This window comes from Herpailurus yagouaroundi, unplaced genomic scaffold (assembly GCF_014898765.1).
Source record: "Herpailurus yagouaroundi ecotype Mexico unplaced genomic scaffold, PumYag 379, whole genome shotgun sequence".
Lineage (NCBI taxonomy): Eukaryota > Metazoa > Chordata > Mammalia > Carnivora > Felidae > Herpailurus > Herpailurus yagouaroundi.
This window is the reverse complement of record NW_024412596.1, coordinates 1266231-1277788: the sequence shown is the minus strand read 5'-3', so window position 1 is coordinate 1277788 and position 11558 is coordinate 1266231. Positions and strand designations below refer to the sequence as shown.

General features: G+C 58.1%; 1 protein-coding gene and 1 long non-coding RNA gene across 2 annotated transcripts; one reads left to right on the top strand and one right to left on the bottom strand.

Moving 5' to 3' along the window:
- Positions 1-241: 241 nt before the first annotated feature.
- On the bottom strand, positions 242-5828 carry CORO1A (coronin 1A). The gene is made up of 11 exons (XM_040463159.1): positions 5647-5828; positions 3856-4054; positions 2667-2789; positions 2445-2574; positions 2181-2365; positions 1903-2022; positions 1577-1681; positions 1299-1444; positions 1124-1181; positions 793-1008; positions 242-459 (listed from the first exon to the last, which is right to left on the bottom strand). Exons 2-11 carry the CDS (start codon positions 4051-4053, stop codon positions 355-357), a joined length of 1386 nt encoding a protein of 461 aa, XP_040319093.1. The 5' UTR covers position 4054; positions 5647-5828; the 3' UTR covers positions 242-354.
- A 360-nt stretch (positions 5829-6188) lies between these two features.
- On the top strand, positions 6189-8476 carry LOC121022196 (uncharacterized). Its single transcript, XR_005786855.1, has 2 exons — positions 6189-7524; positions 7861-8476. It is a non-coding gene; the product is annotated as an uncharacterized LOC121022196 (long non-coding RNA).
- Positions 8477-11558: the final 3082 nt, after the last annotated feature.

Here is an 11558-nt window from a genome sequence, read left to right as displayed (position 1 = left end):
CAAGGGCCTTGAGCGGCTCAGACCCTGCCAGCTCTGCGAAGGAGCTGGAAAAGAGTAGGCTCGCAGCCCACATCAGCATGGGGGCTCCCACCCACCAAGGCCTGTTCCTGTGGTCTAGGGTATTTGGAGGCATTCCCCGGCTCCTGCTATGGGCCAATTTCACAAGGTAACTGAGGGGGAAGCTCAAGGGCAGGTCATTTCAGCAGACCCAGCATTCAGGTGGCCATCAGAGTCTGAGAGGTACCAGAAAATAAAGCCATTTTATTTTTTATCTGCCATCGTGGCCTGGGGAGAAGGGTACGACTGGAAGGGAGGGAGGTGATGCTGTGGCCCCAGCTGAGGCCCTCAGGTCCTCTACTTGGCCTGGACTGTCTCCTCCAGACTCTCCAAGCGCTTCTGTAGCTCCTGCACTGTGGCCTGGAGCTTCTTCATTTCCTCCTCCAGCCGGTGTATGGCGTCCTGGGGGACCCATCGTTGCGTGAGTCCCAGTTCCATCCCAGGCTCCCCTGACCCTGGCAGCCCCCCACCCCCCTACCAAGAGCCCCAGGGCCTGGCCCTTCTGTCTCTCAGCTGGTTGCTGCCCAGACAGCTGCAGGCCAATAAGCTTGAAACCTGTTTTCTGAGGCCTCAGGATCACCCACTCCCGGCCCCCAAAGGATCCCCAACGTTGTGAGTGTGAGGGGACCCAAACACCAGCCACCTTCCACGGGGACAATGACTCCATCTATCAGTAGCAGCCCCTGCCCTATAGGTCTTCTCGTCCTGCCTCCCAGGTTCCCGTCCACTTCTCACCGAGCTGGGGGTACCACCGGCCTCTGGTGCTGCCTTTCTGCGCCCGGTGTCCAGGCCCCGGTTGACCCTCAGCTCCCGGCTCTTTGGGGGCACATAGCCATCCTTGAGGGAAATGAGGAGGGGCCCGGCATCCTGGCCCTTCAGCCACTCCTCAGCCGTGAGGGCAGCGTCAGGCCCCGCGGTGGGTGGGTAAAGGTCCTCCTGGAACAGGTCCGACTGTGGGCAAGGCCAAGGCTGGGTAAGCGAGTGCTTGGGCCACACCACCACCACCCAGCAAGTGTGTGAGGTCAGTGCCTGGCCCGAAGCCCAGGAAGGGGCATGGGAGCATCACCTTTCTAGGCACTGTCATGGCAATGGGCTCACACCTCCGCTCGTGCAGCTTGTAGAATCTGTGGAAACGAGAAGGTGAGCAGCGCCTGCGGCATGGGGGCGGCTGGAATCCAAGGTCGGCACGGGGTCAGCACAGCCCAGGGAGCATGCTCGGGGCAGGGGCAGGGGTCAGTCACCTGGCAATCTCACACTTGTTCACCTCCAGGCCGCGTTTGGGCATGTAGCCCATGCCCCGCTGGGACTCCTTGGAACTGAACATGGAGAGATAGTGCAGATATGGGGCCTCGGAAGTGATCTCGAAGTACCGGATGGAGCTGTCACCCTGCAGGTGGCGCGTGCAAACCCCGAGATCAGCACCGACAGATCCCTCTTGCCTGGTCCTCTCCAAGATCCACCCCCACCCCCACCCCAGACCCGCCTCCTCCCTCCACAAGCCGCTGCCCGACTGGGACACCTTGCCACAGAGGTAGACTATGTTGGTGTCGGGGTCAAAGAAGGGCAGCAGGACGCCACTGCTCGTGTCCAGTTCCTGCAGGGACAGTGGCTCCTCCAGGTGCTTCTGTAGAGATGGGTGAGACAGGGAACAATGAGCTGGTCCAAGTCAGGCCTGTGAAGCCCACCGGGCAGGGACTCGGGGAAGGCCCTCACAGAACAACCAGCGGAAACCTCCATCCCACAGAGGGTAAACTGAGGCCCATGGCTGTGTGGGATCATGCAAGTGGCAGGGCGGGGACTAAGCCTCCAGTCCTGCCTGATCGCCGCTCCCCACCGGGCACTCACCGTGTCCCACAGCGCCACCTGCCGCTCACTCATGCGGCTGAAGCCTGTGGTCAGGATCTTCCCATCAGATACAAACACGGCCCGCACAGGCCGGGTCCCCTCATGGGGACGGTCCTTCTCCTGGAAGGAAAGGGAGGTGGTCAGTCAGTACCCGCACACTCATCCTAATGACCAGACTCCAGGTGAGAGCAAGGGAGGGCAGCATCTAGGGACCCGGCTGGTGGTGTGTGCAAGGGTAAATGTCCTAGGGTCAAGGGGCACGATACATGGCAACTCACAGCTACAACAGTGCCTTTGCGGGGCTCAATGATGCGCACGCGCTTGTCGCGGCAGGAGGTGCAAATGAGCGCGCCATCTCGGCTCCAGTCCACACTGTAGATTGTGTCCGGGTGCACGTCCGAGCCGAGTGTCAGCACAGCCGCCCCGGTGCCCACGTCCCACACCAGGATCACGTTGTCACAACCTGGGTGATATCCCCACTGTCAGAAGCCACGAGCCTCGCTGTCACGTGACCAGCCCGCCCCTCCTCTTCCCCCAGGCACCTGCACTGAGCAGCACATTCTGGGCTGTGGGGTGCCAGGCCACGATGCCCACGCGCTTGGTGTGGCCCTCCAGGGTGACGACAGGCTCCCTCAGGGGCAGCGTCAGGCCCCCATCAGGGATCTCCCACACCTGCAGAGAGGGGGCAAGTGAGACTTGGGGGCTCCAAATATCAGATCTGGTGCTGGAGCTCTCCCAGCCCCCGTGTCCCCCCCACCACTCACCATGACTGTGCAATCCTCAGAGCCACTGGCAATGACATTATCATTGTGCGGGCACCAGGCGATGTCCAGCACCGGGGCTGTGTGGCCGCAGACCATGGGCGCGTTCTTGTCCACACGTCCAGTCTAGAGAGCACAGCAGGATTCTGAGGGAGGTGTTTTTGCTCTCCAAACCTGATCCAACCTCCCCAGACCCTTTCAGAGAGGCACAGAGGAAGGCAGTGGGGTCCCTGTCCGGGCAGCTCAGAAGGGCTGGCCACAAGTAGTGCAGGAAGGGGATGCCACACCGGGCCCTGGTCCTGCCTTAGTGTTAGACCCTGGCCAAGGTCCTGACATCTCACCTATACCCTGGGGCTGTCCCCCGCCCCCTTCCCTGAGTGAAGCTTCCAGGGGATGACAGGCCAAGGCTCTAGGGAGGGGAGGTTGCATTAAGATTAGGGTTCCCCAAGGAAGTGTGGGGATGGGGATGGAGATGGGTCCTTCCAAAAGGACAGGGACCAGGAAAGGCCGTCATAATTGGCCCCAGGCAGGAGCAGAGGTTTGGAAATGGCCGCTTCCGGGGACGGCTGCTGCCTCGGCAGGGCTTCCTGTGTGAAGAGCGCACCCAGCTCTCACCCCACAACCACTTCCTCTTCTCTCTGCTTCCATCGGCCCTTTTAAGGTAACATCTTAGGGCCGATCTCCCCTTCCTGTCTCACCCCCCAAGAGCACAGGAGTGTGCTGGGGGTGGGGGTCAGCAGAGCGGATGGGGGTGGCTGTGAGCAGGACCAGAGGAAAGGCAGGTTTGGGGGAGGAGAGAGGGCCTCTTACACCCTCCCTGCCTGCAGCAGGGGCGGCCAGGGCTCAGGCAGGCCCAGGCCCAGAGCCACCCCTACCCTGAGAGCACCGCTGGGTCTCCCCTCTCCCCACGGAGCCCTCTCTGTGCTCCACAGGGGCATCAGGCTTGGGAGACCAGGCCCTGGGTCTGCAGGACTCGCCGTGTGACCTTTCTGGTGTCATCTGAGCTCCAGTTTCCATGCGACCACTACATGTAGGAGCTGGAGGAGGCGTAAGGCTCATGTGGCCCAGCTCAGTTTTACAGATGACAATGCTGCAGCCCGGGGAGGCTTAGCGACAGCCATCAGGACACCCAAGGGGCCACTGGATGGCCAGACGCCCCCTCAAGTGGAACACTGCTGCTCCAGGGGCTCACCTTGCCCAGGGACAGCACCAGGAAGGCCCCTCCCCCGCTGGCCTCACAGATCAGGGCAACGAACTTGGGGTTGACAGCACAAAAGCCACTGTCCCAGGTGGTCTGTGAGACGCGCACGTCCTCATAGCACTGGTCGGCCTTGGCTGGCTGTCCAAACACGTGGCGGAACTTGCTGGAGCGGACCACCTGCCGGCTCATCCTGGGGGGCGGGGAACGTGGGGTTTGAGGGCTTTGAAGGGAGCTTCAGGTCAACTCTGACCTTAGAGTGTCCTCTGTGCCCCCAGAACACCCCTCCGCCTGGCCTTTAAGGTCTCAGCTAATTCATCTCCCTGGGCTCCCTGCCCCCTCCACCATAACTGCCATCCTGTTGCCCTCATGCTCGCCTTCCTCACCCCTTCTCACCCCACCCCCAGCTAACCTGCAAGGCCAACCTTCTCTACCCACCCCAGGCCTCACGTCTGTACTCTCAGCCTCTAGGGCAGAGCCTGGTGTGGGGTAGCACCAAGGGTCGATTTGTCGACCGCTGATGGACACAGCCCTTCCTCTCTAAGGCCTCACTCCCACACTCTGGGGGCTTCAGTGTAGACAGCCTGGAGGGTGGGTTCGCTCAGTCACAGCAGCCAGGCCTCACATCCTTCACACCTACATGGGGAGCTTCCTGAAGGCAGGGACAGGGCTGGCCCCCCCATCGCCTGCTGGCACCAGGCTCCGCAGACACAGGGAAGCAGCGTGCGGGCCTGCCTGGGAGGCAGGTCCTTGGGGTCAAGACAGCTTCCCCAACAGGTCTCTGGACACCAGAAACAGGCAGATGGCTTGGGTCCTACTATCTCCTTCCCACACCTCTGCTTCTAGAGTCTGCCTAAGCAGGTGCCCTTAAATACTGTCTCCACCTGCACTGAAACTATCCACAGGGAGAGGCGGCACTGACTTCTCTGAGGTCCAGTGAAGACGGTTCCCCCACCATGGCTGGGCGGAGAGCGATTAAAGCCAAGGGGACTGCCTCTGGCTCCCCAGGTTCCAGACCCCATCCTGACGCCCACCTGCATCACCTTCCTGCTGAGCCGCGGGGCCACGCTGCCGGCTCAGAGGGTGCCCTGCCAGGCCTCCACTCCACCCGCCCAGCTTCACCCCTTCTCACCCAGGCACCCCTCCCCCCCCCCCCACACACCCTGGCCTGGCCTGGGAGGTTCCAGGAGGCTCCAGGGCCACCTGCCCAGAGAGCAGGTGAGGAGCATTGTGAGAAGGAGCAGTCTGGAAACAGGGGGATCAGTCCCAGGTGAGAGACCTGGGCCTGGGGAGAGGGGAGCCCCAAATCCGAGGTTGGGGGACAGGAAGCCGGCGCCCCACCCTGCCTCCTCCCCCACCGCAGGTACCAGGCCCAGAAACCGCGGAAAGGGGAACTTGGTCTTTTCTTGTTTTGCTCTCAACCCCTTCCTGTCTCCAGGCTCAGGGCAGCTGCTCGGCGCACCCCACCCTGTCCCCACCCCCACCCCCGATGCCCGTTCCGGGGAGCGTCAGGCCCCCGGCTCCCCCACCTCCATCTTGGCTGCGGTGGTCCCTCACCCTGGCCTGCTCACAGCGCCCTGGGACACGCGGATGGGCCCTCCCACGCACGCCCACCCCCGGGGCCAGTCCCCTCCACGGCGGCGCGGACGGTGGGCTCTCTCCCACCCCCGGGCGGCGCGCGACAGCCCGGCCGCCCCCACAGCCGGCTTCCGCCAAGCTGACGCCGGCCCCACAGGTGGCCCGGGGCAGGGATGCCTAGTCCCTTGCCCGGGGACCCAGGCTTACCTGCCGCTGAGAGATGAGTGACCCACCCCCAAATGGAGGAGGGAGAGGAGGAGGAGGAGGAGGAGGAGGAGGAGGAGGAGGAAGGAGCCGGCGGAGCCAGAGACTGCCCGCTGAGGATGCTCTTGTCAAGACAATGAATGAGAAGCGGCGGCTGCCCGCCTCCTTCGGGGTGGCAGCGCCCCTTTGGGCGGAGCTCTTAAAGGGGATAGCCCTTCTCCGGGCGGAGGCACCGCCCCCCGCCCGCGGCCTCCCTCCCTCCGCCCAGCTCGGCGTCGCCTGCCAATTCCGAACCCAAACAGATGCTGCCGGCCAGTCGCTGACAATCTCATGGGCGCTTCTGTAATGTCAAAATGCAAAAATACCCCGTTCCTTCTTCCCTCCCTCAGTCCGCTCCCAGCCCACTCACCATCCTGTCCCTGGCGTTCGTAGAAGCGCCCATCAGCCCCCCCCCACCGCCCACCCCCAGCTAAGGCTGAGCTGCCTTCCGCACCCCCCCACCCCACCCCCGCCCCCGCCAGACAAGGAATGGAGGGGGAGGGGCTCGTCCAAGCTCCTGCACTTACAAACGGTGGCCTCGGGAGGGTCACCACCTCTCGCATCTCGTGTCTTCATCCGGGAGCGCCTCCGCCCCGCCTGCCTCGCGGAGAACGAATGAGATACTCTGGCATCACGGAGGCTTCTTCGTGCCCGGGGTTGCAGAGGTGAATGAGTCAGGGAGGGACAGGTTCCTGCCCCGCAGAGAGCTCTCAGCCTGTTGGAGGGAGGGGAGCGAACGAACGACGGCTCCAAGGATGCTAAGCAGAGGAAGAAGCCCGAGTTCCTGCTCAAGAGGAAGGGGGAGTCCACTGTCATCCTTGGACTCAGAGAAGGGATCATGGAGGCTGCAGAGGGTACGAGAGGCCTTCCCCAGAGTCAGACTGCTCTCTGAGTTGGGCTCCTGGCTGCCCCTGCTGAGTGATCCCGGGCAGGCTTATTTCACTTCCTTCAGCCCCAGTTTCTCCCCTCTGTAAGACTCATACCCAGCTCAAGAGGTTATGGGGAAAGCAAAGCCTTATGCACTTCGTCCGGAGAGATACAAGTGCTTAAGAAGTGTGGGCTCTTATCATTTTTACTATTTTCAGGGCACCGGGCTGGGCCTGAGAAGGTGGGAGGGGGGCCAAGAGGCATGACTGGAGGAGGCCTTGTGGGCTGAGGGGCAGCCGAGCAAAGGCCCAGTGATGTGATTCCTCGAGGGACGGGGTCAAATCCCACCTCCACCACGGACTGGCGGCACGATCTCGGGCATGAGGTCTGACCTCTGACAACCTCAGTTTCTCTGTCTGCAAATGGGGGACAAAGACCGTGTGACCTGCCCTCTTCACAAAGGTGTAAGGCTCCAATGAGACAAAACTCGTAAAAGTGTTCTACACATTATTAAATTGTAGAAACCTATGGGTGGTGTTGTACCTGAGAGCCTGCCACTGGACTGGCCTGGACCGGACTGGACGGAGATGCTCGGGGACCGCAACGGGTCGTCTCCACCCGAAGTGATGAGAATAACAGCCAGCATTTACTGTGCGCCTACTGTGTGCCGGGCGCTGTCTCAACACTATAAATATGTTACATCCTTAGCATAGGAAACCCATCCATCCATCCTGAGGAAATCGTTTCATCCCTATAACACAGATACCACCTCCCTTTTACGGAGGACCCAGGCACCCTTTGCCTTCGGCCCTGGAGTGCCCCGCTTCCCGGCAGGAGACAAGTGGACTGGCCAGAGGCCTGAAAACCATGCCCCCCGGAAGCGAGAGCCTGACAGGCCTACAGAGGGACAGGCTGGGAACCGCAGATGCCGCTTGCACATCCCAGCAGGTGTGCGGCATGTGGTGGGACGGACAGGTATGGGGCTGCTGCAAGATGACAGATGTGAGGCCAGTGGCACCGGCTACGGGGAAGCAGGTGTCCGGGGAACGCAAGTCCGAGAGGCAGTCCAGTGGTGGGTGGTGAAGGCCCTGCCGCGAGGCTCCTCGTGTACCTAAGGAGGGGCAGACGGCTCCCTGAGAGGGGCGTTGGGACAGTGTGACTGTGGCGTGCTTCTGGCCCAGCCTCTTAGCGTCCTTTTCCTTCGGGGAACCAACCTTTCCACACTGGCAGTCTCTAAACTTCAAGAGGGGGTCCGAGGTGGGCACAGGGCCACAGCTCCCCAGTCAAACCAATCTTTTCTGATTGGTTCAGGGAGGGCTGCTGGATTCAAGGCCATGTGATCAGAAGCAGACGCGTTGGAGCTGCTGGCAAAAAGAGCCCACTTTCCACTGGGGGTCAGTAAGCCCATAGGCTATAAGCCCGGCACTAGTAGTGACCATCTTGTCACCGTATAGGAAAAGCCCACACAGACACCTCCAGAAGCAAGATATGAAGACTAACATGTTCTTGGCGTCATTGGAGCACCTGGACCGAGCTGTGCCTGAACCCCTTAACCTTTCTGTCACGTAAGGCATAGGTTCCTTTCTCCACATAAGCCAATAAGTCTGAGTCGGATTTCTGACACTTACAACGGAAAGAGGTCCTGACGGGTACATCCACTCTGAGAGAGACAGGACGGCCCTAAAGAGACTGTAGAGCATGATGGAGTCGGACAGACCTGGAGAACTGTAGCTTTGCATGTCCTGCTGCCCAGGCAGAGTGATAGTTCCTAACCGCTAAAAGGTACACAGCACTGCTCACTTTCTAGAACACGTACCCATCACCCAGCTTTAACAATTATTAACAGGTACCCAGTATTGATTCATTTCTTCTTCCACATATTGTCTTATCTATTAAACAAATAGACATATTTGTCTATTAAAACAAATCCAAGGGGCGCCTGGGTGGCGCAGTCGGTTGAGCGTCCGACTTCAGCCAGGTCACGATCTCGTGGTCCGTGAGTTCGAGCCCCGCGTCAGGCTCTGGGCTGATGGCTCAGAGCCTGGAGCCTGTTTCCGATTCTGTGTCTCCCTCTCTCTCTGCCCCTCCCCCGTTCATGCTCTGTCTCTCTCTGTCCCAAAAATAAATAAACGTTGAAAAAAAAAAAAAAAACAAATCCAAGATGTCATAGCATTTCAATATTTAAATAAAAACTTAAGTATTTCAGGGGTGCCCGGGTGGCTCAGTCTGTTGAGCGTCCGATTTCGGCTCAGGTCATGATCTTGTGGTTCGTGGGTTCGAGCCCTGCGTCGGGCTCTGTGCTGACAGCTCGGAGCCTGGAGTCTGCTTCGGATTCTGTGTCTCCCTCTCTCTCTCTGCCATAGGTATATAATAGTTTATTTTATATAGTATATTATAAGTATAGGTATATTATAGGTGTATTATAGTTTTGGAGCCATTTTGAATGGATTCTTCTTATCCTAGAATGTTTTCTTTCCTTCTAAAATCGCTTTTATTTACAATAAAACACGTCTTTCTTTCCATACAATGAAACACATTCCTTTTAAAAGGCATGATTCAATTAGTTTTGACAAATGTATATACCCAAGTAATAGGCACCATAATCAAGATGTGAAATACTTCCATCTCCCCTAAAAGTTCGCTCATGTCCTTCTACAATTAATCCTCACCCTCAGCCCCAAGGAACCACTGATCTGCTCTTTATCAGTCTGGAGTAGTTTTGCCTGTCCTAGAATGTTCCGCGCAAATGCAATCATACAGTATGGGTCTGACTTTTTTCATTGAGCATAATGTGTTGCAATCCATCCACGTTACTGTATGCCAGATAAGGATTTTTACTCTACCTAAGCACAATACCATTATGTAATACATAATTACACCTTTAAAAAGCTAGCAATAATTTCTTAACGCAATCTAATACCCAAGTTATGTTCACGTTTACATGATTACATTAAAAAAAGGACTTCAGCAGTCAATCTTAACCTCACTATTGAATCTACTCGATTCCCTAGATCTAACTGTTAGTTTGTATGAAATACTGGGCGGGGGGGGGGGGGAGAAAACCAGGGTAAATGACACCATGGGGGGTGCAATTACATAAATCTGCATGTGAAAATGTGTGAATCTAGAAATGTGTGAAAACCCTATGGGACAAATAAACCAGGTTATTTGTCATTCAACAAATGAATGGCATTCAAAGAAAAGGAGGGGAAACGGTATAAGAGACTTTTGAAAACATCAATCAACTGTAATATCTGGGCTGTCCGTGGATCCTGATAGAAACAAATCAACCGCAGAAGGAGATTTTTTATATTCGGTTCTGTCACTTACAACCCAGAGTCCCGACTGCTCCAAGCAGCACTAGGTCCCCCGTGCAGCACTAACATTCTGTCCCTGAGGAGTCTCGGGAACCCTGTCAGGTGTTTTGCTGTCCCTCTGGCTCAGAGGAGATAAGTGACCCACCCAAGAGCACACAAAGTGGCATTCAAATCCAACCCCTCAGGGCAGGTGGGTTGACAAACTGGAGTGGAGCTCTTGGCCATGGCTGGAGCCTTGGGGGCTTGGGGTCAAGGGGAAGGTGGTGAAGCTGGGAAGATCCGCAAGAAGCAGATCCGGAGGGTCCTCAACTCATGTCTTCTCGAGGAGTTTGCTCCCAAGACAAAGAGAAGCAGGGCGCCTGGGTGGCTCCGTGGGTTAAGCATCTGACGCTTGATTTCGGCTCAGGTCATGATCTCATGGTTTGTGAGATCGAGCCCCACGTGGGGCTCTGCACCGTCAGCGTGGGGGTCTCTCCCTCCCTCTCTGCCCCTCCCTCTCGCTCTCAAAAGTAAATGAATAAACATTAAAAAAAAAAAAAAATGACCAGGGGAAGCGCACACAAGTCTCTAAGCAAAGAAGTGGTGGGGCCTCATTTGCAGGGCGTTACTCCAGTAGCCTGGCCCCTGCCCCTGTGGCCCCCCAGGCCTTCTCTCGGCTGTGGTCCTCCAACTGCCTCCAGGCTCAGCTCTAACCCACATCCGAGAACCAACCCTGACCTTAAGCAGGAGGTTCTAAGGGCGCCGTGGCCACAGGCTCTGGCCTAAGTTAACCTCACCAGTCGCTTCTTGCCGACCAACCATCTGCCCAGGTGGCCTTCCTCACATTTACGAGATAATCGCCGCTCCTATTGTATGGGGAAAAGAGGTGAGAACTCTTCTGAACCCTCCGCTCCCACCAGCGACAGCACCTCCACTTCCTCTGACCAGCCAGACACTGTAATCACACAGACGTCCCACTTGGGCCCAAGGCTGAGTCCTCCTCCTTGGGACGCATTCCTTCCCTTTGCCCTAGTAACCTCACTCTGTCCCTCAACCCCTTTCTCTCGCACAGCCGAGTCTTACTCTCCACCAACCCTCTCTCTTCGCCGTGTACCAACGGGCTTAAGTCCCCCGTGCCTCTGGGGGGAAGCTCTCTCAACTTGGCAACCTCTAAACCACTTCCCTATCTCATTCTTACCCTTCACCATCAAGTTTCTTGACAGAGCTGTTTACACTCACGGCCTCCACTTCCTCATCTCCTACTCTGGCACCTACGTGAGACTGGCTGCGGTTCCCACCACCAGACATCGCCTCGCCCTCGCCAAGGCCACCGATGCCCTCCTGATCGTGAAATCAGACGTTTTGGTGGCGAGGCCGCCAAGCTGATGCCACTGACTACTCCCTCCCTCTGGACTCTTGCCTTGGGGTCCCCCTCCTGCTTCTCTGCTTTGTTCTGCAGGTTTCTCTCTCGACCCCCTGCAGAGCGGCTCCCTTTGCTCAACTTGCAAGGTGCTCCCAGGACTTGGCTGCTTCTCCTCACTCCCAAACTCCCCACCCCATCGCATCCATGTCTGCGGCTTCAACTACAAATGTTGACGCCCCCCCCCTCGCCCCCATCTGTCTTTGTGGCCCAAACTTGCCGCCTGTGCTCCCTGGTTCTGACTGACGACTCCCCGGCTCGACCTGTTAGCACCTCAAGGGACGGCCTCCCAG